The sequence below is a fragment of the Melitaea cinxia genome, chromosome 12 (genome assembly GCF_905220565.1).
Source record: "Melitaea cinxia chromosome 12, ilMelCinx1.1, whole genome shotgun sequence".
NCBI classification, from domain to species: domain Eukaryota; kingdom Metazoa; phylum Arthropoda; class Insecta; order Lepidoptera; family Nymphalidae; genus Melitaea; species Melitaea cinxia.
In genome coordinates, this window is record NC_059405.1 from 8,591,090 (window position 1) to 8,618,213 (window position 27,124).

Genomic DNA, 27,124 nt, shown 5'->3' on the forward strand with positions numbered 1-27,124 from the left:
TAATATTATAAAGAGGTAAAGTTTATAACTTTGTTTGTATGTAGGTGGTAATCTTAGCAAATACTGGATCCGATCATGAAAATTCTTTCACTAGCAGAAAACTACACTATTCAGGAGTTGCTATATTTTATTGTAATTGAACAAAAAATTCAGTAAATAAGAAGAAGATTAAAATATAATATCAAAATTGTAAATAAACTGGCGCCATCTATCGCTATTAGAAAACAATTTATTAGTCTTTCGACGTTATTAATGTAGTCTTATTTTAGTCTATCGTCGACGTTTTCTCGAATTTTGATAGATGGCGTTGGAGCAATATATTATTTCTTTAAGTGTTATAAAATTTGTTCTTTAAAGTATGTTATTTGGTTCTGTAATCTAAAATAATAAATACACGATATTATAACGATTTTATTCATCGCTGTAGGCGCCCGCTGCCAAAACTCGTAAGCCGCTATTGCGTGGGGGGACAAGTGGACCAGTGTTGCCAACCCGAATTTTAGAAAATTAGTAGATTATGTGCCAAATGTTGGTAGAAGTTGGTAGAATGTAAAATGCAAAATTGGTAGATCTACCACCTGAATTTAGAAGATTTTTTTTAGATTAAAAATGCATGAACTGTTCTAAAAATGTTTATTTTTGGAAATTATACATATTTTTATTGAAAAATTTAAATGTTCTGCGCTAGGCTGCCCGATGTTTGCTATGAATCTTTTAGTACGCAACGTACGCAATATATATATATATATATATATATATATTTAATGTTAACATCCATAGGCTCTTGAGTGCCCATGCCTTTTTTAATTTTCAAGCGTTGAGGCGTATTATTTTCAACATTGCATGCTTCAAATTACGAACTAAAGCTTATTTTCTCTAATTCGATGGTGAGTCCAAAACTGACCGTGAGGGATATATACACCTATATATACATATATATTTATGTAGATTAATAATTAAGATAATTATTTACAGCTATGGGTTTTTTCTTTTTTTTTTGCTACATGCTCCATTACTATTTTATAACACACTACATGCTTTATATTTTACATTGTGTGACTCTACATTGTTAATTTACCGCATTGTCGACGGCCACTCTCATTTTTCTAAAACAGCGCCCGCCGCCAGTTTCGCGAGCACATCGTCAATAACATTCGCATCCCTATTATGGATCCCCATTTTGAGGCTGTGCTCGAGAATTTGCCTACGGTTTACGGTACGGTTCATATTATTAATTGCAGAAAACAATCTCTCAACGTTAGCGCTACTATATGGAAGTGCGAGTAATTTTCTCACGAATTCGCATAGCAGGGGAAACATTGGAGACCTGTCTCCTTTTTTAATGGATGAAACATGATCCCAGAATTCTCCAGGTGTAGGATGCACATTTTTTTCTCTGAAATGAAATGTCTTCCACTCTCTGCCCAATTCGGTTATGTTTTCTGGGCATAGTCCTAAAAATAATTCAGTGGTGATATGACAAACTAATTTACAAAAATTGGTAGTTTTTAGGTCTAAGGTGGTAGATAGGTAGACTGAAGTGAAAATTGGTAGATCTACCAAAAAGTTGGTAGATATGACATCACTGAAGTGGACACTGCGCATCATGGAGCATAGAGAAAAGGAGAACGATCGCTACGTACTAAAGCATAGCCCGCCTGTCCCTAAAAACTTGTACATAATTGTAGTTCATTTTCAGCCACCAGTCTGCGCTGCTGACGGTATGTTGCCTCTGTGAAGTTAGCTGTTTATGTCATGTGCTTATGAGTACAAGTAAATGAAGTTAGTTGAATAATGTATTTTGTAAACAATGTTTACAAATTTTCTTCGCGGCATTTGTGAGAAAATAATCGTGCTCCGTAATTTTTTAATTTTTGACCAAAAGAAACATTAAAAAATGGTGAAACATTGGATTGTGCGTGGATGTAAAAGAGATTTAGCATCTGATCGCTAAAATAGAATGAATTCCTGAAAAACAATTTGCGTCAATCATCTTTATTCAAAGTACCAAACTACCAAAGGTAATAATATCTTCATACGTTATTGATTCATAGCTGTACATTGGAATACTGAATATGTAAAATTATTATTTGCTTAGTTAATCATGGTTTTTTTAAATAAATTATTCTTTATTGAACTTTTAAGAAATTGTTGAAATTAAGGTTGATTACAAGATTTGCAAGTAATTACATTCTCAAAATTTATTCATTCACTTTCAGAATAACATATTGAGGGAAAATGGGTAAAAGCTTTATCACAACAATTGACTCCAAATCAGTTTGTGTGTGAGAAGCACTTTCACGAAGAAGATATTAAGAAAGCTGATCGATTGATTATTAATGGAGCCGAAATTATCATCCCTCGCGAAAGGTAGACTCTTTTGAATGACAATGTCATTCCAATAAACCCTCAGGATTTGGAAAAGGACATTTCTGAAGAGGTTTGAATGCCAAAATTTACTATTTTTAGATGATATTGAAATATAAGAAATTTCAAATCTGTTTACTTTACTTTAAAGTTGCTTTTTTTGTTACAACAAGTTCCAATAGTGCAAAATGACATTAATAACTGACCAATCGAAAACCTGGATTATACACAACCCTCGTTAAAAATCGTTCAAGGTAACAATTTAAAAGAAGATTCTCAACCAGCAGGACCCCATCATATGGAATCACCAGAGATTGTAATAGCTAATAATGTAAAAGAATTAGATATTATTATGTTTATCATATTGTTATAGATTTGCGAGATTTTAATATTTTTTTGTACATAAATTTCAACATTAGGACATGTCTCCACCATCATGTGTTACACTAGAAGAGATCCATGCTCATTTTCACTCAATACTGATCCAAGGATGGTGTTATTTTGCTTGTGATGAAGAGGTGATATTTAGTCATATCAATATTCCCGAAAAGAAGATATGAATTTTACTATTGCCAATAATCTTTCAGTGAAGGTAAATAATTTTCTCATGCTTTTTTAAATAATTTTATCTATTCATAATGCATACAGAGCATTTTATTCTAATTTATTGAGTTTTGCTCACATAATCATTTCTGATACAACAGGTTTCTTTCTCTCAACGACCAGAAATTGTTATTGATGATACTATATCATCTATAGAAGATATAAAAATGTATATGGAAACTCTGCAATCCACTATTTTATGTGAAGGAAGTGACATACACTATAGGTACGATATATTTTCTTTCATTTCTTTTAATATAAATAAAAATCTCATACTATTACACATTAGGTGAAAATTGAAAATAAACTTAAAGATTCACCTAAATCGAGGCTCCATCTAGAACTGTGACACCTGAAGTAAAAACAAGCACCAAGTACATCTTTTAGTAATAGTGTGAAAAGAAAGAGAGTATCTACATTACCTTTGGAAAATTCCAAATCATCTTGTAAGTCAATAGATATGTTTTTTAGGTAGCGGTAATGTAATGTAAATGTAAAACATTTATAAAGCTATTTTATGAAATAAAAAAATATGATATTTTAATTGTTTTTTATTTATTTTACTACTATGTTGTTAAATATAGCAAATTTTGATCTTTCATTTCTACTAACTATCACTCAATATTGATACTAATTCACCCCTTAGCTAGTAAACCTGTATAGTAGTCACAATAAAAAGGCCACTTTTTTATTGTCTCCTTGTTAATTAAATAATTAACAGATAGTCTAATAACATGGATAATATATTTCCGATAATTTTAGTACTATTTATTGACTCTTAATTTACTTTGAGAAAAGTTGTATTTATAATTATAAATTATGTGAAGAAACATATTGTAAGCATAATTAAAAACAGTAATTGTGGTGTTTTTATGATTTTTATTGAAAAAAAAAATTAATAAAACCATATAAAAATATGCATAATATTGTTCATAATTAATGAGAGACAATAATGTACTTTTTATACAAAAAAAGCTATAGAATACTATACAGGACAAGGCGTTGGTGCAACAGTCATAGCACTGGTTTGTGGTGGTTGCGGGTTCGATCCCCGCACATAACAAACATTTGTATTGGCCATACAGATGTTTGCTGTGGTCTGTTTGTGCAGTTCTTTTGAGTCTCCCCACCGCGCCTCGAAGAGAACGTTATGCCGTCGGTTCCTGTTGTTATCATGTACATCTGATAGCGATTGATAGGGAATAAATCTGCCAACCCACATTGGAGCAGCGTGGCGGATTAAGCTCTGACTTCTACACGGGGGAAAGAGGCCTATGCCCAGCAGTGGGATATTAGAGCATTACAGGCTGAAGCATACAGGAAGAATACCACTAACAAATGCTATAGTTTTAACTTATTTAGTATCACAGAACAAAAAAGAAAAACAAAATATAGACCTAATCCCAGCCGTGGGATGTTAAAATATTGATCTTATAAAAACAATTTCACATCTTAGTGATAAAGTCTCAGTATTTGTAACTTATTGAATCTATAACGATATGAAACGGATAAGTTTCTGATATGTTTTCATTCCGCTTCACACTTCACTATCTGGCAAATATTTTTCTATTCAGAACCTTTTTTAACTATATTAATTTCATATTCGAATCTTATTAATAGGTAAACATCGTACATATTTAAGTTAAAGTACATTTACAATAAATGTGAACAAAAAATAAAGGTTATAAAAAATGTATAAGTGTTATTTAACTGTGAAGTTTTAAACCAAGCTATCGCAGCTTTATTGCATTGAAATAGATTATTATTACGTAACTTAATCCAATATCGTCTACTTCTGAATGAATCTTTATTGTGAATTAAATTAATGCCCATGGTTAAAAATATGCAAACACCTCACAGACTTATAAATAAGACAGTCTTCTCTATAATTATTATTTAGTACTATCTGATCCGAAAGGCACGTCCTTTTTTGCGAATTATCGAAGTTTAATCACTGTATTCTGATTTTTCTTTTAACTTTATGCGAAATTTTCGCATGAGTTCGCCACTTATATACACATCTCTGGAGTTGTTATATACGTTGAATTTTTTTTTCTATCGGTCATTGTAACTTATACTTAAAATAAACATAAGTTAAAACTAAAAGAATATCAAATAAAATGAAACAGAGTCTCTTAATTTATACACTAGTGTAAATTCGAAACAACATCTGTAAAAGCGTAGAAACGTGTGTATATTAATAACGATAACAACTTTTACAACTTTTTGAATTGTTGTAGCTCAGAAACAGTTTTTCAGCTTGTTAGGAATTTATGCACCTTCGAATCAGTGTTGCAAAAGTGTAAAATAAAAAATCGGTATATTTGGCTCCGAAAAATCGGTAGAAATCGGTAGATTTTTACTCGGAATAAAACAAAAGTATTTTAAGTCAATAATGCGTTCATTTATTTAAATTTGTTCCGTTAAATTAAATCAAATTCTTTATTTCCATGAATATAGTTAATACATAAGGTGTTATTAGTTACAATGTCTCATTTAATCTAGCTTAAACGGCGTGCAAATTTTTGTTACATTTATAATTATAATTATTTTACATTACAGAAAAAGAAAGTACTCAAAAGCAATACGTTTTATCACTAAGAAATATTAATTATAGAAGTAGTCCATACAAGCATCATAAATACAAACAAACCAAAGATTGCATAATTTCATTCTTCGCAGCAACTGCTAAATTGCTAATAATGAAACAGATTATTAGTATTCCCGACTTCCCGTGGGTCCGATAGAATAGCACGTTGCCGCAAAAGAAGTATGAATTAGCGATGAATTCGCTTAACACTTCACAAAATTTCGCAACTACATTTAATTTGTTAAATGTGAATTGAATCTTCCCATGTCAATAATGAATCCGAATACTAATCCTAATCCATCGATATAATCCAAAAATAATCTATCACTAGTCCTATACCTAATTCAAGAAACAAACCCGAAGAAAGTTATTTTCAGGGATTTTCCCTTGTATACCACTATACCATACCAGACAATAATAAACTCGTGTTAGTACAATTTGTTTTAACACACCGCGGATTTGAACGGTCATATTCGACGTGGTGGGAAGAATTTCGGGAAGTCCTCGTACATTGATTTTGTGTTACCGTTTTCTTTTAGTGTTACAGTATTAAGAATATTATTTTACCTTTTTTTTAGAAAATTATTTTACATTAGTTGAAAATTCAAAAATTCGGTAGATAGCACTGCTAAATCGGTATATCGGTAGACAAGGGCCAAAATCGGTAGATCTACCGATAAATCGGTAGCTTTTGCAACGCTGCTTCGAATTTCTAATAAAATGATCGAACTAAACGTTGATAGACTTGATAGATCAGTTCAAATTAGCGCACAACAGCCCGCGCTTTTATTGAGGCAACTTAGCGATCGCAGCGCTACGCTATTTCGTCGATATTTTCGGGACACTATTTTCTATAGCGATCGTTCTCCTTTTCTCTATGCTCCATGCTGCGCATCATCATCAATCATCATCGTACCGCGCATCGCATGACCGTTTTATTGGTGCACATATTGTCATATATAAAATTCTATAATGTACTATTTACAAGTAAAACACAACAATGATATATCGAAAAAGTTAAAGCATCAAATATACATCGGTTACATTCGAAGTATCGTATATTTGAAACATCGATGTTGTGAATTTTTCGATTTATTTAATCCCTATACTAATCATTAAATTTGACGTTGACAACTTGACAAATTGTTGCGTGAGAGATATCCGTGTTGATAAATAAATAAAAATTAAATTAATAACAAACTGAAAAACAAAAAGAATATTTGTAAAATCATTTATAATGAAGGCCGTTTTAATTTTTGATACCGTAAATGACTTACTTTTTTCGAAGTGGGATGAAAACTTTATACAGCGTATGAAATCTTTCAATGGTCAAGTAAGTTGATTAAGTAATATATTTTAGCAAAAAATTAAGCACTTTCATCGGTTGTTGATAAAAATTTACCAGTAAATTATGTGTGAGACAACAATCAGTGAAACAGGTCCTAGACTTTTAATTGTTAATTATGACTTTCATTATAAATATAATTTTCAAATATTTTCCTTTATTACTTGAAATTAATTAATTCGTGAAGAAATTAATTAGTTTTGTATATTTTTTAAAGAACTTTAAACTTGCAGTAAAAATATTTATTTTTACTGCAAGTTCCTACATAAACTAAACTTTTAAATTACTTAATGATTATAACATAACTATGTTTGTCATATCCCCACACTCATATGTTCCTAAACTAGGCAATTTAGATTTGTGTTACAGGCCGCAAGATTTTCTATCTAATAAGGAGAAGCCACCTACTCATCATAACCGATATTGCTGAAATTTATATTATATGTAGGGCTTAGCTTTAAATGAAAGTGCCCAAAGTGGGAACTCCAGATAGCCAAGCGTTTGGGAATATTAATCAGGCAGCACCAATGGGCCAGTCAATGCTATATTTTGGTATTAATTAATTATATTAAACATACATATTTACTTATTTGTAGGAAAAAGATGTAAATATTACTGACAGTCATCATGTGTCTCAATTGCTGTCTCCAATTATAACTTCTCAACGTGTAATGGCAGCTCAATTCAGTAACACCTATACATCAATGCAATGTAAGGATAAAACAACAATTGTATTTGATGAGGTTTGTATGCATATTATTACAATATCTACTACATCTTTGAAACTAATTTTCTAGGATTTTAGCATTGCTTTACATATAAAGAAATATATTTTTTAAATATGTTAAGTTACAAGTATATTAAAATGAAAATAAAAATTGCTTCTTATTGATTTCTACTATATTTCATTTATTTCAACTACACGAGCTACCCGTATTCTGTAAGCATAACTAAAAGCTATAAACTAGTTAATTGGAATGATACTAATTTCAGTGGCTTGATCATGTTTTCATGATAATTAGTGAAGACGAAGTTGATGAAGCACATCGGGAATTACTTGACTGTAAAACACTTGTACAGCACATCTGTGGACAGAATATAAACCTGTAAGTTTATAAATTCACAAATAGTAATCCTACTAGGCTACTAATAATATAAATGCAAAAGATTATAAGGATATTGATGGATGGATGGGTAATGGAAGATAGGATGTATGTTTGTCTGTCTGTCCATCTGTCCGTCTGTCCGTTTGTCCGTCTGTCCGTCTGTCTGTCTGTCCGTCCGTCTGTCTGTCTGTCTGTCTGTCTGTCTGAAACCACAAAAGGAATAACTGCAAGAACTAGTATGAGAGAGTTGCACTAAAAAACTCCTTCCCAAGTTATATAAATAAATTTAAAAAAAGATGCCACAGACATTGCTGTTAAATTTTTTAAGACCTATTTTTTACGCAGGGGGTAATTAAAATAGAAGTAATGAATGTTTAAATATTTTCAGGTTACATTCATCTATATACCAGGATTGGTTGTCAGCGCTCCTAGAAAGTCGTGGAAAAGGTGATTCGATACCGGGTGCCAGTGGAGTGATTGGAGAAAGTGGAGCAACAGGAGCAGCTCTTAATGCCTTAAAGTCTATCTCGAAGGAAATAAAATGCTCTCCTCATAATCACTATCATCTTGTGTTGTTTGTGGGTGATAAGATGTTAGCTTTGTATTCTAGGTAAATATTGTTATATTATTGCGGATAGTTATAGACTTTTAGTCCATGGTATGTAATATGTATGAAATGAATGTGATGTGTATTGTGTAATAATAAATTGATTGTGTTCTGAAAATGCTTTATTATCATAATCATCTTCAATCTTTAAAGGGATAAGTATTATTCTTGTGTGTTCTCTCTCTCTTTCTCTCTCTCTCTCTCTCTATTATATAATAATTTATTAATATAATCTGTAACTTAATTTTAATAGGCTTAATAAATTTTCATAATGATGGTACTAAATTTCACCTTTCCTTCAATATAGGTAGAACTTATGCCATGTTTTGTAAAAAAATAATATTATATTAATAATTAGTTATTCCTAAATGATATTTCAGTCGTGGTTGTGAAGATCTGATGCCTCCAGATGTGATACTACTTAGTATCCAATGCATAGCTGCTCAAGAATACTGGCGAGAATTAAGAGAACTAGATAATGGTGCTCATTGTGATAATTCACACTTACCGTGTAAGTATTTATTAGAATAAAATTGTAGCATCTTAAAATCTGTCTTTTCTAAACTTAGTGTTTTATAATATTATAAAGAGTTTAAATAATATTTTTATTATTTATTCTTATTATTTATTATAAAAACAATTACAATTCTTAAAAGAAGCTGCACAACGCAATGCACACACAAAAATATATATTTATCAATTGTTATGAAATAAAACAACAAAAAATACATTCCAATTGAGAACCTTCTCCTTTTTTGGAAGTCGGTTAAAAATGTACAAAAGGCGATCTTATTGCTAAAAAGCAAATTTCTTCTAGGCAACCTCAGGGCAAAGGAGATGATTGAAGGTGGAGCTGTAAAGTATCATCTTATAGAAAATAATGTGAAAACTCAATAAATAGACATACATACATGTATAGATAGCTTCGATGCTAGTATAAGGTATAACGTAAAATATAGTTTAAGGTAATGTAATAATTGTTCTGCTATTTTAAGGGCTGTCTGAGGAAAACAGTGCTATAGTGAACCTCTGTGCTGGATTAACGGGAGCCCCTTGTGCCCCACACTCCTTACATCTTGTGGAAATTGCCCCACGGATTGTGTTTGCAGTTCTAATTGATATGGAATTAAGGTAGTATAAACGCTATATTAAACTTAAATAACTAGACGTCTAGTTGAATCTTTTGTGCTCCTACAATTTATAGTATTAAGTTTTATAACGTATAAATATTTCTCATAAAAGGTTATACAAGAACAATTTATTGAAATGAAGCTGACAACTCCTGAGTTGACATTTTAAAAGACATACAATGAAAATACAATTAAAAAAGTGCAATTATTTTTAATTTCAGAGATATCGGTATTGCAGTTCACTTATCAAGTCAAATTTTGTCAAATTTGCGAAGAATTTTATTACAGCGAAACTTAGAACTGTTACCTAATACACTTGATTCTTTAGAAGTTGCGTTAAAAAAGGTAAATAAAGAAATAATTTCAAATGATAAAAAAGCTTACAATGCCTAAATGGAAATTTTGCTCTAAGATTCTTAGCTATTTTTTTAAACCATAGTAGACTGTAGCCGTCATTATAATTTACGTGATTACAGCTTTGCTTTATTGGTTATATAATATAATTACGATTACACACAACTTTAATTATTATGTAATATGGTTTTAATTTTTCAGACAACAGATGCACTAAAAAAAAATAAAGCTCACTCCACACTCTGCTCTCGAGTTACAAGCAGAATGTTGGAATTACGCAAGTCTTGTACTACGACTACACCTTTGACACCAGAGACAACGGCAACAGCTATGCGCACGGCCTTAGAAGCGGTTATAGAACAACTGAAACCAGATATACCGAGTTTAAGATTGGAGCCATCTTTGAAAGAGCTTAAGAACCTTCTGGCACCCTACATGGATTTTCTCCGTGCTAAAGCGATGCGATACTTCAATTTGGGATCGTATCCTTTGCTTAAAATTTAATATAATAGTAACAAGTTTTAAGGTGTTAAGAATTTGTAGTTTCTTGTACAGTTAAGTTTCAGATAAAGCTGGACGTGCTTGTTAAAGTGCTGAAGCATGTATATTATGTGATATTGATATGTGTAGGGATGGACTTTGATATTAATAGGTTGTTAGTTCGCTTTGACATACATAAAGTATATATCCTGTGTGATCGAGCCTTAATTTGAGGAATTGTGTTACTTTACTAAACTTACAATATTATTCTATTGTCTGTGGTCGGAAGTACGCCATATTTGTTTACTAAATTTCAAAAAAAAAATGAATATAAATATCCATCCTGAGTAGAAATCGAACCCACAAACCAACGATGTTTAGGCGGGTACGTGGGGCACGCATTACTACTTACGAAGCGGTTTTCCAGAGCGAAAGGTATTCAAAACTATCGTAGATGTAAAGCATAGGGCTGTTGGAGTGATAGCTTCCTTAGCGCGCAGGGTCGGGTCGGGCGGCTCGCTGGCGCACAAGTACGTGGAGGAGTTCCCCGGCCTCGTGCACTTCGTGTTCGCCGACCGCACCGCCGCGCGCTGCCTGGCGCCCGACATGGCGGACTGCGTCGACATGCTCACCGCCGACACCGTGAGTCCGAGGCGAACTTGCATCATAGCTAAATAACGCTTTCAAGTTTATCTATCGTTCCGGCGTCGCGAGCGTCCATAGCCTACGTTATCCGTTTACCTTCATTTGGACCATATGGTTGTTTCCTTTCTAGTATATTAAAAAAAAATACAAGTGATTAGTATAGCGTATGTAATACGTGTGCAGGTACGCAGCATCGTGCGGACGTCGTCGCGCGTGCTACGCGAGGGCTACGGCGCGGCGGCGTGGCGGCGCGGCGCGCTGCACGTGTGCGCGCTGCGCTGGTTCGAGAGGAGGGGGGCCGCCGCGCGCCCCGCCGCGCCGCCGCACCCCGCCGCCGTGCGCGCGCTGCCGCCGCCCGCAGACATCCGCGCCGCCTTCTACAGGTGCGCCCGCCCCGCGAGCTACACCCTCTCGCTCCTCACTCTACCCACGTGCACGTGTGCGCTGGTTCGAGAGGAGGGGGGCCGCCGCGCGCCCCGCCGCGCCGCCGCACCCCGCCGCCGTGCGCGCGCTGCCGCCGCCCGCAGACATCCGCGCCGCCTTCTACAGGTGCGCCCGCCCCGCGAGCTACACCCTCTCGCTCCTCACTCTACCCACGTGCACGTGTGCGCTGGTTCGAGAGGAGGGGGGCCGCCGCGCGCCCCGCCGCGCCGCCGCACCCCGCCGCCGTGCGCGCGCTGCCGCCGCCCGCAGACATCCGCGCCGCCTTCTACAGGTGCGCCCGCCCCGCGAGCTACACCCTTTCGCTCCTCACTCTAGCCACGTGCACGTGTGCGCTGGTTCGAGAGGAGGGGGGCCGCCGCGCGCCCCGCCGCGCCGCCGCACCCCGCCGCCGTGCGCGCGCTGCCGCCGCCCGCAGACATCCGCGCCGCCTTCTACAGGTGCGCCCGCCCCGCGAGCTACACCCTCTCGCTCCTCACTCTACCCACGTGCACGTGTGCGCTGGTTCGAGAGGAGGGGGGCCGCCGCGCGCCCCGCCGCGCCGCCGCACCCCGCCGCCGTGCGCGCGCTGCCGCCGCCCGCAGACATCCGCGCCGCCTTCTACAGGTGCGCCCGCCCCGCGAGCTACACCCTCTCGCTCCTCACTCTACCCACGTGCACGTGTGCGCTGGTTCGAGAGGAGGGGGGCCGCCGCGCGCCCCGCCGCGCCGCCGCACCCCGCCGCCGTGCGCGCGCTGCCGCCGCCCGCAGACATCCGCGCCGCCTTCTACAGGTGCGCCCGCCCCGCGAGCTACACCCTCTCGCTCCTCACTCTACCCACGTGCACGTGTGCGCTGGTTCGAGAGGAGGGGGGCCGCCGCGCGCCCCGCCGCGCCGCCGCACCCCGCCGCCGTGCGCGCGCTGCCGCCGCCCGCAGACATCCGCGCCGCCTTCTACAGGTGCGCCCGCCCCGCGAGCTACACCCTCTCGCTCCTCACTCTAGCCACGTGCACGTGTGCGCTGGTTCGAGAGGAGGGGGGCCGCCGCGCGCCCCGCCGCGCCGCCGCACCCCGCCGCCGTGCGCGCGCTGCCGCCGCCCGCCGACATCCGCGCCGCCTTCTACAGGTGCGCCCGCCCCGCGAGCTACACCCTCTCGCTCCTCACTCTACCCACGTGCACGTGTGCGCTGGTTCGAGAGGAGGGGGGCCGCCGCGCACCCCGCCGCCGTGCGCGCGCTGCCGCCGCCCGCAGACATCCGCGCCGCCTTCTACAGGTACGCCCCCCCCGCGAGCTACACTCTCTCACTCCTCACTCTACCCACGTGTGTGCCGATGATACCGGGCTATGTATAATATGTTATGCGTAAGTGTTTTTTTATGGTGGTATGCGCCTGCCCTATGAACGTGTATATAGGTACGTATGTTTGCCCCCAAAATACCGTGGTGCCGTTAGAATCTAAATTTGATGTTGAATAAAATAATATAAGCGGGTTCGACCTAGTGCGCCCTCCGCTTGTGCAACAATTCTAAGAAATTACTAATTTTTATTTTTTTTATTTTTATGTTAATGTTTTAAAAATTAAATGTTTAAATTTTACATTTACCATCATTTATATATGTTGTCCAGGATATTAAAAACGCTTTGAACAATCATGCATAGACACTCCTTGCTTTAACCGCTCTTTATTGCATTTCTACTGAATGAATGAGCAAATTCTTTAACTGTATTCAGTACTTGTTATACAATTTTAATAAACTGCAAACATCGGTTAAGGAGTCGTCCATTAATCACGTGGGATTCGAAAGAGGGAGGGAGAGGGATTATAAAAGAAAACACTAAATATCACGATTAGGGGGCTTAAGAGATATCAGAAATTTATTATTCTCAGATTAAGTTGAAATCCCGATTTCTAAGCCAAAAAAACGTCAAAAAATACCTAAAAAACATCACATTATTACGGGACGACCCCCTATTTATTTCTCTTATTGACAATATTACAGACAACTAGTAGAGATAGCGTTCCCCAACGACAGCCAAGGCGTGAGCGTCAAGGAGTTGATCTGCATACACCTGGGCTTGGTGCCCGCGTCCACCGCAGTGCAACAAGCGCGACGCTTGGCACATTCTGTCTATGAACTCACTGGGGAAAACAGCGCTTTTGCGTCGGATTTACTTTAAATTTTCATAGTTAATGATTAAGGCAAAGTTACTACTTCAGACTTTACTCGTCATAAAATCTTCTTTATACGAGTAGGTATAACATTTTTGATGCTAGGTGGATTAGATTTTTGTCACAATATGTATGATATTAATCAATTATTGTTAATGATTCTTGATATTATTCCGTTACTATAAATACTAACAATTAGTAACGAAATTTGAACGCATCATAAAAAATACCTGAATTTTTGAAATAAAATATCGTACTTATTTATAAATACATTTCCGACTAAATTTATTTTCTATTGAGTATACTCTATAAACTATTATAACGGCTGTTTTACTAGAAAATCAATAATTTTACATATCTTCGATGATACTCCAATACCGCGTAACTAACAGTTATTACAAGAAAATCAAAAAAGTTTACCTCGTCCCATGAGGTCACCTGAGTGGACGTCAGAACCGCGGGTGCAACGGTCATCTAGGAATGTTTCCAAAACTGCAAATCTACATATCATACAGAAAGAATGGTAGTTTTGTACTTTGCTCGTGAATATAAAGGATTTTTCGAAGAAAATTTGAACTTGAAAGTAAATAAATACTAAGTAATAAATGACTAGCTATTATGTTAGTTACTGACTGATAATGCTAATAAACTTAAATGCTTAAAATATTTGAATCATTAAATGTCAAATTTTATTAACATATTTAAACAACGGAATCATGGGTTTTTATTAACATTTAAATAACAAAACGTTAAAAGGATCAGGGATCATCATCATCATCATTTCAGTAACGTTAAAGTTAAGTTAACTGTAAAAACTATCCTCATTCTCTTATAAATAATGAATTTAGTATATAACCGTTTATTTCATCTTTATAACAAATCCGCTCAAACGCTCGCAGAATTGGTCAACTTTGTTAAATTTAAAAAAATGCAATAACTCGAAAGTGTGTTTTTCAATCCACAAATTAATTATAAAACTACAGCAATGAACCATTAGAGGAGATAAAGTACGTAAATTTGTAGTCATGTTATAGTTCAGGCGACTAAAGATGTAGAAATAAAGAAAATATTAAGTTTTTCCCCCCTCTCCTGTAAAATTCATAACTGTGTACTTACGACCTTCTTGCTACTGTTGATTACGCGGTATTGGCTGTTGCAATATCAACGACGATAATTATGTATATTATTTTATTTGAAACCGGCTATACTATGGACATAAGTCCATAAATTTTTCACTAATGATAAAAAACTGTATTTATAAAAATGGCATTATGTATTTTGGATAAGTCTAAAAATTGGTTTTAAATTCATAGAAATCATAAGGACACCATAGACAGAACACAATACGACAGATTAGATTATATAAACTTAGTTATTGGCAATACACATGAAAAAATGTATACCTACAACGGAATTGTTTCTAGACAAGAATAATCTTATTAATATATTACCGCAGGAAATAAATACCTATTTAAAATAAAACGATTGATTTAAAGACAAATTATAACTCCATTATATAAGAATATTATTAATTGCAAATTTATAGACTTACGTTTATTTTAATTAAATATATCTAAAAGAATGATTGTTACTAATTTATGAATAAATGGCATGTTTTTGTTAGTTACTATGCTTAGATTGTTTAAACCTCTTAGGGCTTGTTTCACCAGTTGTAGATAACGCATAATTGAACACAAATATGAATCTAAAAGTTGTAATTTCATAATATATTATATTAATACTTTGTACCCCTTTTTTACGAAAATTGCGCGGACGGAGGAGTATGAAATTTTGCATACTTATAGTTTATATAGAGGATTGCTAATTTTTTTTTAAATTAAGTATGCACCAAAAATACATTATACACACTACCGTGTATTTGACACACACACGCGTATATACTCTTTTTATTATTATAGAAGTATAGTTTTTGACAACAGAACCTTAATTACGTTCAAACTTATAATTTAAATTATGGTCCAATTTCGACTACTGGGTGACCACTAGTTTAAAATAAACAGGTCATAATGCCTCATTTTACGTCCTGCTGCTGTAGTTTATTCGTAACTTGTTTGGATGATAAATTTTATTCACGTGGTGAAACCGGCCTTAAACCTCTTACAGATTTTTTATAATATGAAAAATTATTTTGTAAATATTGATTTATTTTTAAATCAAGTTGTTATAAAAATAATGTCTTGATCTTTTTCTAGTCAATGCGCTTTATACATGCAGTTTCAATATTATGATTTTTTTTTAAATAATTTTATTTTATTTTAAAAATATTGTGCCATTCCATTGTCTTTCCAAATTATAGGTACAGTTTATATTAAATTAAAGAAATTGCAACGATTATTGTTGTTTTACTTTACCAGTCAATGTAATTTCGTTTTATAAAATATTAACAAATACCTTAGTGAAATATAGGTAGGTACATATAAAACAAACCGCAAATCAATGTAATGTAAATACAAACTTTTTATGGCTGACTTTTTGTAACACAAGTTACACACTATCTGTCGGTATTTTACAGGATATATTTCGGAGTGTGCTCAAGAACTGTACAATTTGGTTCAGCCATCACCTTTCTACCACTGAACCGCAAGGCATCGCATCTGCACCGCTACTCAGTTGAAACCCCACGATTTCGCACTAAGCGCTTTGCTTCCTCGTTCCTAATACGTACCGTAAAAATTTGTAAAGCCCTTCCGGCTTCCGTTTTTCCAACTAACTATAACTTATATACTACTATATATATATATATAACTTTAAGTTAACTTATTTCATCAAAAATAGCATATTATAGCAGCAATATAGCAATTTCATAGGTAGACAGACCTATTATAAAAATTTCGTGTCACGATGATGTTAGTGATCCGCAACTACTGAATCAATATTTATCAAATTTTGTAAGCATCTGTAATTTGGTCCAACTTGGCAAATCGGGTAGTTTTTATCTCAATTGGACCCGGTAGGTGGCGCTGCTATCGGCATGTAAGCAATCAAATTTGGTAGCTGGCCTATGGATGTGATAACTATCTAATTCCAAAACTTAATGTGTAACAGTATAATATTCTTCACAGCTTTATCTATACTAATACTAGCTGACCTGGCGAACTTCGTATCACCTTATTTTTTTCTGAAATATAATAACAACATAATATATCAAAATAAAATATAGCCTATCTTTGTTGGATCAAACTGCACACGGTGTGCAAATTTGACTAAAATCGGTTAAGTAGTTTAGGAGTCCATTGAGGACAAACATTGTGACACGAGATTTATATATATTAAAAGATTATAAAGCTGAAGAGTTTGTTTGTTTGAACGCGCTAATCTCAGAAACTACTCGTCCGATTTCAAAAATTCTTTTAGTGTTATATGTTTGGGGACTATTGTAGTGTCGGAATAAAAGTCTTCTCAGAAGGTGTCGATCGAATATATTTAAACATTTTTTTTTTTTTTTCGAATTGTGGAGTGCTGTTGGCCCTAGCGGCCTTTACAGCGTCACCGGTGAGAGGGGCCGGGCACTTAGGCAAGCCGGCCGCGAAGGAAGAATGGGAGCCCTCTGGGAGGGCTCGGGGGGGGAAAGACGCCCGCCCTAAGGGTGTCTCCTAGCGAGATCGCACCTCGGCTTAGAGCGTCGTCGGAGTGGAGGAGGCGCTATGCGGAGCGCTGAGACGGCTTACGGACGGTCCGCTACGCGCCTAGGCGCGTGCGAGCCGTCAGAACGCGGGGACCTCGCCCTCGCCGGCGGGGGCGGTGAGTGTGTGTCCTGTGTGTGGTGGTGTATATGGCGTTAAGCGCCGTGATCCTATCGTCAGGGTCGGTTAAGACGTGCATGGGACGCCTTTGTACGGTCAGTAAGTTTCCTCTACCTACGTATCTGCAAGCCTCTGCTACAAGAGGATTTGGGTGACTGCGCGCTCTCTCAAAATACGCTGTAGCGAGTATTTTGAGGTGCTTCGCGATTGAATCGATCTTAAAGTCGCGATGTAAGTCGACATTACGCACGTACCACGGCGAGTACGTGGCAGTGCGCAGAAACTTGTTCTGAATAATTTGGAGCCTGTGGATGAGGGTTGGCGCCACATGAGCGAAGACGGGGCACGCGTAGGTCATAATAGGTCGTATGCAGGCCTTGTATAATGTCGTCTTATTTCTAAGAGACATTTTACTCCTCCCGCATAGCAGCGTGTGCAATCGACCTAGTACGAACGCTGCCCTGTTTCGGACCCGGTTGATGTGGGCTTTGAACGAAAGTTTACTGTCGAGAATGACACCTAGGTACTTTGTTTCCTTTAGCCAAGGAATCGGAGTGCCGAACAGGGTAATGGTCCCGGGTCGACCTTTCGTCCAGAAGACGCGTCTGGTGTGCTTAACAAAGTGCACTGCTGCACTCTTTTCGGGGTTTACTTCGATTCTCCATTTCCTAAACCACACGCCGAGGGCGGTGGCCGCGGATTGGAGTCGAGAAGTTATAGCCTCGACGGAGGTGCCGGTCGTGAAGATGGCCGTGTCATCGGCGAATAGGGCCAGCTTGGTGGCTTTATTTTTGGGAATCGGGATGTCATTCGTGTACAACGAATACAGAAGCGGTGAAAGCACCGAGCCCTGAGGGACTCCGGCGCGAATAGGACGGGGCGAAGACAGATTGCCGTCAACCCGATATCTGAAAGTGCGATTTGACAGGAAGTCTCGTATGATGCGCACGAGATTATCTGGCAGTTCTAGTTGATAGAGCTTGTATATCAAGCCGTTATGCCAGACTTTGTCGAATGCCTTAGCGACATCGAAGAATAGAGCCCCCGTAGTGTGAGTACGGGATGTGGCGAACCCTTTTAGGATGTGCTCCGTTAAGCGGTGCACCTGGTGGACTGAGGAGTGATGGGCTCGAAACCCGAATTGCTCGTCAATGAGCGGAGTACGCATTTGTTGCGTGGCGGCCTTGAGGCGGGTGTGAATGATTTTCTCGTACACCTTACCGAGGGTGTTGAGAAGACTAATAGGTCGATAGCTCGAAGGGAGGTTCCTGGGTTTTCCAGGTTTGGGGATTCCTATCACGGTCGCCTCTTTCCACTGATCGGGGAACGAGCAACCGGCCAGAAGGGCGTTATAAATCATGACGAGCAGCATGATAAGCTGCTGAGGAAGGCGTTTGAGCGTCTTGTTGGTGATTCGGTCGGGACCCGGGGCTTTTTTCGCGTGGAGTTCCTTAATGATCGATTCAACTTCTTCCACCGTCGTCGGTGGGAGCGTTTCGTTGGATGGCGGTGAAGCCGCCCTACGTTCGACGAACCCGTCCACCGTCGAGAGGTGTATGGGATCGCACGGCTCAGTGCTTGGGGAGCATTGGCTCTCCAGACTACTCGCAAGGCACTCGGCCTTGTCCAGGTCGTCGAGGGCTGGTGGGAGATTCGGCCTAATGAGGGGAGGTGTAGAGGCTACGGTGACGCCACGGAGTCTCTTCGCCCACGACCAGTAAGCGGTGTGCGACGGGGTGAGTTCTCCTAGACGTCTACTGTAGTAGTCGTCCCTGAGGTCGGCGAAGCGAGCTTTCACCTCCCTCTGTAGGGAACGGAGTTTCCTCCGATTGTCGTCAGTCGGGTAAGAGTCATGGGCTCTGGTTTGTGCGTTTTTACGCCTAATGAGGTCTCTTAACTCCTCTGGGAGCTGCCAACGCTCGCCCGGGCGGATTGGCATCTCCCGAGAGCAGTCATCGATCTTATTTTTAATAAAAGATGTTAATTTTGACGCGGCCGCTTTAGCTACGTCTACCGAATCGATTGTGTCGGGTATACCTTCAAGGTGATCTGAGTCTAGGGAGCTAAGCTCTGATTCGAGCTTTTTCCAGTCTATGACTGTTTTGACGGGTTGGTGGAGATCCGTATCTGGTCCTAGCTGGATTAGGACGGGGCGGTGGTCTGAGTCTAGCTCTGATAGTGTCTCGATAGAGCGTAACTGGAGTGTTACGCCCTTGACGATAGCTATGTCGAGCACGTCTGGTGAGTCATTTGTTCCCCTAACTGGGTAGCGAGTGGGTGTCATGGGTGCTAGGACATCAATGTCTAGAGTGGGGAGTGACGTCAGTCTGTCTAGTTCTGTTCCTCTGCTATTTCTCGTGCGGGAGTTCCAGCGGGGGTGTTTACTATTTAGGTCGCCGGCCAGAAGGACCGCGCTACCTGTTGAGAGTAGTGACCTAATGTCGCTCTCGAGCAACCTCTTAGAGGGAGATAAATAAACTGACGCGATGGTGATGGCCTGGTGGCCCGTCATACTGAGTCGACACAATGATGCTTCGATTTCGCTAAGCGGCGGAGGGTCTAACGGCACGCAGTGCAACGACTTCTTGTAATAGATGAGAGTGCCGCCGAGTGCGGTGACTCTGTCGTTTCGAACAAAATTATAATTAGGCACGTAAGGTGCTCTATGACCCGGTTTGAGAAAAGTCTCTTGCACTAGCATGACGTCGACCGGGTGTTCCCTCAAAAATTGACAAACTAAGTCTAGTTGTGGTCCAAGGCCGTTTGCATTGAAAGTAATGACACTGAGCGAACGTGGTTTTACCCTAGCTTTGTCAGTCATTTTTTAAATTTAAATATCAAAAGATTCTAGAGCCGCAGTCATGCGGTCTAATTGAAACCTAACTTCAGCGAGGTAGGCCTTCATCCGTTTGACCTCCTCTCTGATGGGAGTCGGTTCGACTACCGACTGTGTGGGGATAGCCTTCACGTAAGGCAAAGGCTTGTTCCAAGCGTTAGCCTTAGGGGCTACGCTTGCGGCCTGAGGGGCCTTATTGTGGGTCGGGGGGGCTTTCGAAACCACCTGCTGGGTTTTGATGCCTGGCTGTTGGGGCTTAGGAGCCTCCCGTGGGGCCGGCGTTGCCTCTGTGGTGGTTTCAGGGGTCGGCTTCCTCTTTTGAGAGGTCGCTCTCCCGCGCGTTTCCCTCGGGCGACGCTTGCGCGGTGCCTGAGGACAACCGCGGTAATTTGCGGGATGTCCGTCCTGCTTACAAAGCACGCAGCTAGGAGGGACTTCAGGGTCGGGGACCTTACGGGGGCAGTCTGCGGTGCCATGGTCACCCAGGCACTTAACGCACCTAGGATGAGCGTAGCAGTTACGGGCAGAATGTCCGTAGATTTGGCAGCGATGGCATTGCCCAGGTTCGCCGCGGTTTTTGGGAACCTCAACAGTGAGCCCGGAGAGGCGACATACAGTTTTTAAATTGAAAATAGTTTTTCCCTCAGGAGAAAGGTCTAGGATCGCTAGCACCATAGGATATGGTGCTTTAGTTCGAGGATGGTACATCCTAGAGACCTGATGAACTGGGAACTTTTGTGACAGAAGATCAGCTTTGATGTCTGCTGTATCGAATTCAGAGGGGAGCCCGCGTATAACGACGCGTAATTGGCGTTCATCTTCAAGTGCGTACGTATGAAATGAGATTTTCTCCTGTCTGAGGAGAGAGGTAAGGCGTCGGTGGGTTTCCGAGTCCTTGACGGTCACTCGGATGCCATTGTAAGTGGATTTCGCCGACTCAGGGCAAATATTTTTAGCTTCCATTTTTTTGGAGATTGAGTTCCAGGACGCTTTGTCCTGGACATAGATGGGTGGCGGTTTTTTGTTCGCACGGCCAGACGCGGGGGCTGAAGGCGCGGGGTGCGTTTGACTCGCCGAAGTGGCGGGGCGCACTACGGGGGGAGCCGTGGTAGCGGTGGGGGATTTGCTGCGTGCCTTGTTAGCACTACGTTTTGAGGGGGGTGGCGCTGCTAAGGCCTTCGCCTTACGACGCTTCCTGTTTTTAATCGAGACGGGCTCGAACCCGTCTGAATCGGAGGAAGCCGGAGAAGCCGGCCTCGACTCCTGGGATGAGTCACTGCATTCGGAGTCAGAATGTTCGATATCCATTGATAGATCTCTCCGGCGATCCTCTTCCCTTTCGGGGGAGGCCGGGCTTTCGGGAATCGAACCCGCTGTCGCTACGTGGGGGGAGGAGCTCGTTCGCCTGTGATGTCGGCGTATACCTCGGGGTATTTCGATTGGAGGATGAGGATTAACTTCTCCATCATTTTCGCGGCGTCCATAGTGGACGCGGAGTAATTTCTGACCAAAAATATAGAAATTGTTTCCCCCCTGCCGTGGGGCAGGGGCGAGTGAGTACCTACGTGTGTACCCTAACGTCTCTGCCCTTAGGTGGCCGAGATGTGTGCCTAAGACTAACCTGTACCTCCGAGTGTGTTGATCGGCTCCGGGAGAAGCAGATCCGCGCGCGCGAAGATACTATTATAGTCCTTTGCACTTATAATGTCCGAGTACACTACACTGCAAGTCCGACAGTCTTTTGACCTATCACACGAACACTGCTCTACACTGACCTAACGATAGTTCGAAAGTCCAATGTCCGTAGCACTGCACTGGTGAAAGTCCAATAGTCCGTAGCACTGCACTGTAGCTCGGCGAGTTGCTCTCTCCAAGAGCGAAGCGGGGGCGACTGGGAAGTCGCCGGGTGGGCTCGCGGTCACGCTTGGTGCGGACGCGAGCGGTCGGCTGGAGCCGAGAGGGTGCGTGTGAATCGCACAGCGGGCGGTCGGCGGGGACCGGGGGCGCGCGTGTGAACTCGCAGCGGGCGGTCAGCGGGGACCGGGGGCGTGCGTGTGATCGCACAGCGGGCGGTCGGCGGGGACCGGGGGGGCGCTAGAGAGCGCGCGGCGAACTGTGCCTGCTTGACGTCCGACTAGGTCGGGATGTGGCGGCAGACTTATATTTAAACAAAAAAATGGTAATATTTATATAAAATTATTAGCAATAAAAAACTAAGTATATCAATAGTAAAGAAGTTGTATAACCAATCAGAGATCTTTATTAGTAAGCCTTGCGTCTCTTTTCCGCACGTGGCTATCTCTTTCTCCGCGCGTGCCGCTGTGGATTACTCATGCGCTTCGTCGCGAGTCGGAGGCACGGTAGCGCGGAGCGATATCTATAAATAGATCATACGTTCCCGCGTCTCGCCCTTTTCGGCGGCGATCGGCGCGGCGAACGGATCTCTGACGTGTACTTCACTCGGCGGCGGCGTGATTGTACTTCGTGAAGATATCCATGAAGAATACGTGCAAGTTAGCTTGAAGACTTGTGCGTGTGATTGCTGGTGCATCCGCTTGCATGGTGTGCTGTGCTATTTTCCAACAGTTCTTTTCAGAGCTAACAATCTTGTTTCACGAACATTAAAACAGCTCTTTTCAGAGCTATGTACTTTCTGTTTCACGGACACGTCAATGCTTCTTGGTAATGGTAATGGTTTGAGGTTATGAACGGTGAAGGTATTTTTAAGGTAAAGGTATCGGTAAGGTTAAATGGTAAAGGTATCGGTATGGTTAAATGGTAAAGGTATCAGGTAAGTTATCTTGAAGCCTCATTGAATTACTATTACTACTTATGTAATAATAGTTCGATGTGGTAGGTAGCCACATATGTTTCAAAATCGGGGGTTCTTTTTCCTTTTGAGAGATTCCGCTGCGTGCGTTGTGAAAACAGTTAAAGTTTCGCAAAAATCATGTATGAAAGAATTGATCCCCTTTAAAAGTTCTAAAAAAAGTCCGCGACAGCATAATGTATCTATTTTTTAAGGTTGGCTCACTCAAACCTTTTTTAACCGACTTCCAAAAAAAGAGGAGGTTCTCAATTTGACCGTATTTTTTTCTTTATGTATGTTACATCAGAACTTTTTACTGGGTGGAGCGATTTCGACAAATTTTCTTTTAATCGAAAGGTGGTGTGTGCCAATTGGTCCCATTTAAATTTATTTGAGATCTAACAACTACTTTTCGAGCTATATCTAATAATGCGTTTTTACTTGACGCTTTTTTCGTCGACCTACGTTGTATTATACCACATAACTTTCTACTGGATGTACCGATTTTGATAATTCTTTTTTTGTTGGAAAGGAGATATCCTAAGTTTAGTACCATGATAAGGAAACCAGGATCTGATGATGGGATCCTAGAGAAATTGATGGAAATTCTTGAAAATCCGCAATAACTTTTTACTGGGTGTACCGATTTTGATAATTCTTTTTTTGTTGGAAAGAAGATAGCCCTAGTTTAGTAACATGATAAGGAAACTAGGATCTGATGATGGGATCCCAGAGAAATCGAGGGAAACTCTTGAAAATCCGCAATAACTTTTTACTGGGTGTACCGATTTTAATAATTTTTAATTTAATCGAAAGCTGATGTTTGTCATGTGGTCACATATAAATTTTATTGAGATCTGATAACTACTTTTTGAGAAATCTTTGATAACGCGTAGTTACTTGACTATTTTTTCGTCGATCTACGTTGTATTACTCGTCGATGTAATTGAAGTCGGTTTTTTTTCGTTTGCGAGCAAACACAATTATTATGCTAACCAAGTTTGTTCTAAAATAATGGATTATTTGCGAAGATGTTTTTTTTTAAACATGATACTTATTATTTCTTATCTAAATAAATAAGTTATTTATCACAAGTATTTAATTTAAAATAAAAAAGGCTTTTACATAATTCGACGCAATTTGAAAATAACATCGCAGCAAAATACTGATCAAGTATTGCGTGCGCCTCTGTTCCACGCGGACGAAGTAGCCGCTGGTTCACGCCGGAACATCAGGCGCGCACGTACTCCAACAGTATTTAATTCATAAAATATTATCTTATATATAAAATTTGTTATTATATTAGTTATCGTACTCCTCCGAAACGGCTGGACCGAGTGTTATGAAATTTTGTGTGCATATCAGGTAGGTCTGAGAATCAGTCAACATCTAATTTTAAACCCCTAAGGCCTAAGTTATAAGGGAGGGATAAAGGAGGTTAATAATATATATATAGCAAAACAACGTTTGCGGGGTCAGCTAATCTTATATAAATAAAATTCTCACGTCACAGTGATAGTTAAAAATTTAAAATGCTTCTCCAACAGCTGGACCGATATTTATGAAATTTTGTGTGTATATCGCGTATGTCTGAGAATCGGCCAATATCTATTTTTCATATATATTTCATATAGGGATTAAGGGGATTGATAACATATATGAGAAAACAACGTTTATGGGGTCAACTAGTTTCATATATAAAATTCTCACCATAATGTTAGTTACAATACTCCTCCAAAACGGCTGGACTGATTTTTATGAAATTTTGTGTGCATATCAGGTAATTACTTTTTAAATAAGAAAAATATTGATATTAAAAAAGTACAACAATGATCTGATGATATTTATTATAAAAATACTCTTCTACGTGTCACTTACAAATGGAGATATTTTAAAGTAAATGTAATTATTTACACGTTAGCCCATCACAATATCAGTGTAGGATTAATTACAATTATAAAATGAAAAATTAAGTTCTTAATGTTGCACATTCCTAGTTAATATTAGAAAATAAAGTTGTTCATTTCTTTCATTTATCTTATCTGCTGAAAAACTAGTTATTAAGACAAAAATAAAAATAATATTTTACATAAGATGTAGATTCAAAACAAGAGTTTTTAAACAATACAACTGTACAGCAACTCTTAAGTAATAAGTAAAAATCTTCTCAATTTAAATGAAGTTAGTAATATCATAATAAGAAACTGACAATAATAACATAATGGTATATTTATGGTAACTTGTTAAAAATATTCAAAAAATGTAAGGCACTTCAATATTCTGGTGAGCTACCACCAATATTGAGATTGTCATTAATTAAGATTGATTTTTGATGTTTCTCTTCTACGTCAAATGTAATCAAATCATCACTATTGTTTTTGGATTTCTGAAACAAAGAATCAATTAATTTGGACTTGTTGGGGAAAATTATGCAATACTTAAGCTAGCTTCATGAGACTCACTCATCCTGCTTTCGTGGACCACTTCTGGGGGTTCCACACAGCAAGTTAAGAACCACTACTATAAAGGATCATATTTTTATTAATAATTCAAAGAAGTTTATACTTTTTAATAGACTATTAAATAATACTTACTGTATCTTTAAAAGTACTTGCACTTGTAGATGCCAATTCTGAACTTTTCTTGAGCGCACTTGCATAATTTAATGAGGGAGATGAGCTTGAAGCTATTGCAATTGGGCTAGGATTCCTATCCTTCAGCTCATTTTCAATGTTTTCAACAATTTGAATTGAATTTTCACTATTTGATAAGGTAGAATTACTATTAATATTAACATTGGGAATGCTGAGGATATCTACAGATGTAGGAGTTTTTAGTGCTTCAATACAAGCTTTAGCCATTTCAACATCTCTGTTTACTAATTTTTCTTCACTTATTCTATTATATGCAGCTGTTAAATCGACCACTTGCTTATCTGCTAAAATATCACTCATTTGTTTGATTTCTGCCTCAAGTTCTCTAATAGTGCTCTCATTCTCAGCAGCAATTTTAGCTTCTTTAATAAGCCTCACATCAACAGCTTCTTGTATTGATAATATTGCATGATTTGTGTTATTAGTCTGAACATTGCTTTCCTTAACTATTTTATTAAAAATGCAATGTGGTGATACCTTGTTGGCTTTTTTATAACCGGTTAGTTTTTCACCTAAATTAGCCGTCACATCTTCGACATATTCATACATGTCAAAACAATTTATTTTACCAAAGCGATAGATCACTGTATGTGTTGAGCCCACCGAAGATGTTTTACTTGATAAATTGCAGGAAACAAAAGTTTTCTTTCCATGATACTTTTCAAAATACTTCTGTAATCCTTTAGATATTAATTTATCCCGGAAAGTAGGTTTTATGTTACTATTCTTTCTGTATTTATACCATCCTACAACTTCAGTTGCCACATTAGAAAGCAATTCGGAGAGCACATCTTCTTTTATCGTTCCAGTTGGTAAATAGAAAAGAGACACAGAAGGTAAAGGTAAAACTGTTCTTATGATAATTTGTGTGTCTAATCGTGCACTATCATTTTGCGAATCAGATATATGGTTTGTAATTTCGGAAGTCACATCTCCTATTAAAAAGCCCTCCTGAAAGAATTAATAATATTAATAAGACTATAAATTAAATATTTTGGTAAAGATACTTATTGAACGTTATCTTACCTGACTGCTAACAGAATTCATACATTCATATAGTAGAAACGAAAGAGCAGTGCCATTGAGTGATACCTTTTCTGTATAAGCCATTAGATATTACAATATGTTCATTGATTTCTCACTAAAAAATTAAAGCATTTTAATGTAAGTATTGAACTATTATTCTAAATTGTTTTATTTTTGAGTCACAAGTGTACCTTTGTGTCATTTTATTTAAAACAGAT

General features: G+C 39.1%; 2 protein-coding genes and 1 long non-coding RNA gene across 4 annotated transcripts; 2 read left to right on the forward strand and 1 right to left on the reverse strand.

The window, feature by feature from the left end:
- The first annotated feature begins 2,796 nt into the window (after positions 1-2,796).
- On the forward strand, positions 2,797-3,514 carry LOC123658466. Its single transcript, XR_006743879.1, has 2 exons — positions 2,797-2,959; positions 3,072-3,514. It is a non-coding gene; the product is annotated as an uncharacterized LOC123658466 (long non-coding RNA).
- Positions 3,515-6,797: 3,283 nt separating this feature from the next.
- Positions 6,798-14,423, forward strand: LOC123658714 (Hermansky-Pudlak syndrome 1 protein homolog). The gene is made up of 11 exons (XM_045594061.1): positions 6,798-6,893; positions 7,502-7,648; positions 7,899-8,011; positions 8,400-8,621; positions 8,999-9,129; positions 9,614-9,749; positions 9,970-10,093; positions 10,304-10,593; positions 11,083-11,224; positions 11,411-11,610; positions 13,648-14,423. The coding sequence occupies exons 1-11, from the start codon at positions 6,798-6,800 to the stop codon at positions 13,823-13,825; spliced, it is 1,779 nt and encodes a 592-aa protein (XP_045450017.1). The 3' UTR covers positions 13,826-14,423.
- A 10,631-nt stretch (positions 14,424-25,054) lies between these two features.
- On the reverse strand, positions 25,055-27,124 carry LOC123658165 (BRCA1-A complex subunit Abraxas 1-like). 2 transcript variants are annotated; one of them, XM_045593605.1, is made up of 4 exons: positions 27,098-27,124; positions 26,907-27,021; positions 25,821-26,831; positions 25,055-25,612 (listed from the first exon to the last, which is right to left on the reverse strand). In XM_045593605.1, exons 2-4 carry the CDS (start codon positions 26,988-26,990, stop codon positions 25,499-25,501), a joined length of 1,209 nt encoding a protein of 402 aa, XP_045449561.1. In that variant the 5' UTR covers positions 26,991-27,021; positions 27,098-27,124; the 3' UTR covers positions 25,055-25,498. The 2 variants fall into 2 exon arrangements, with proteins under 2 accessions (XP_045449561.1, XP_045449560.1); XM_045593604.1 differs by having other exon boundaries at positions 26,907-27,118.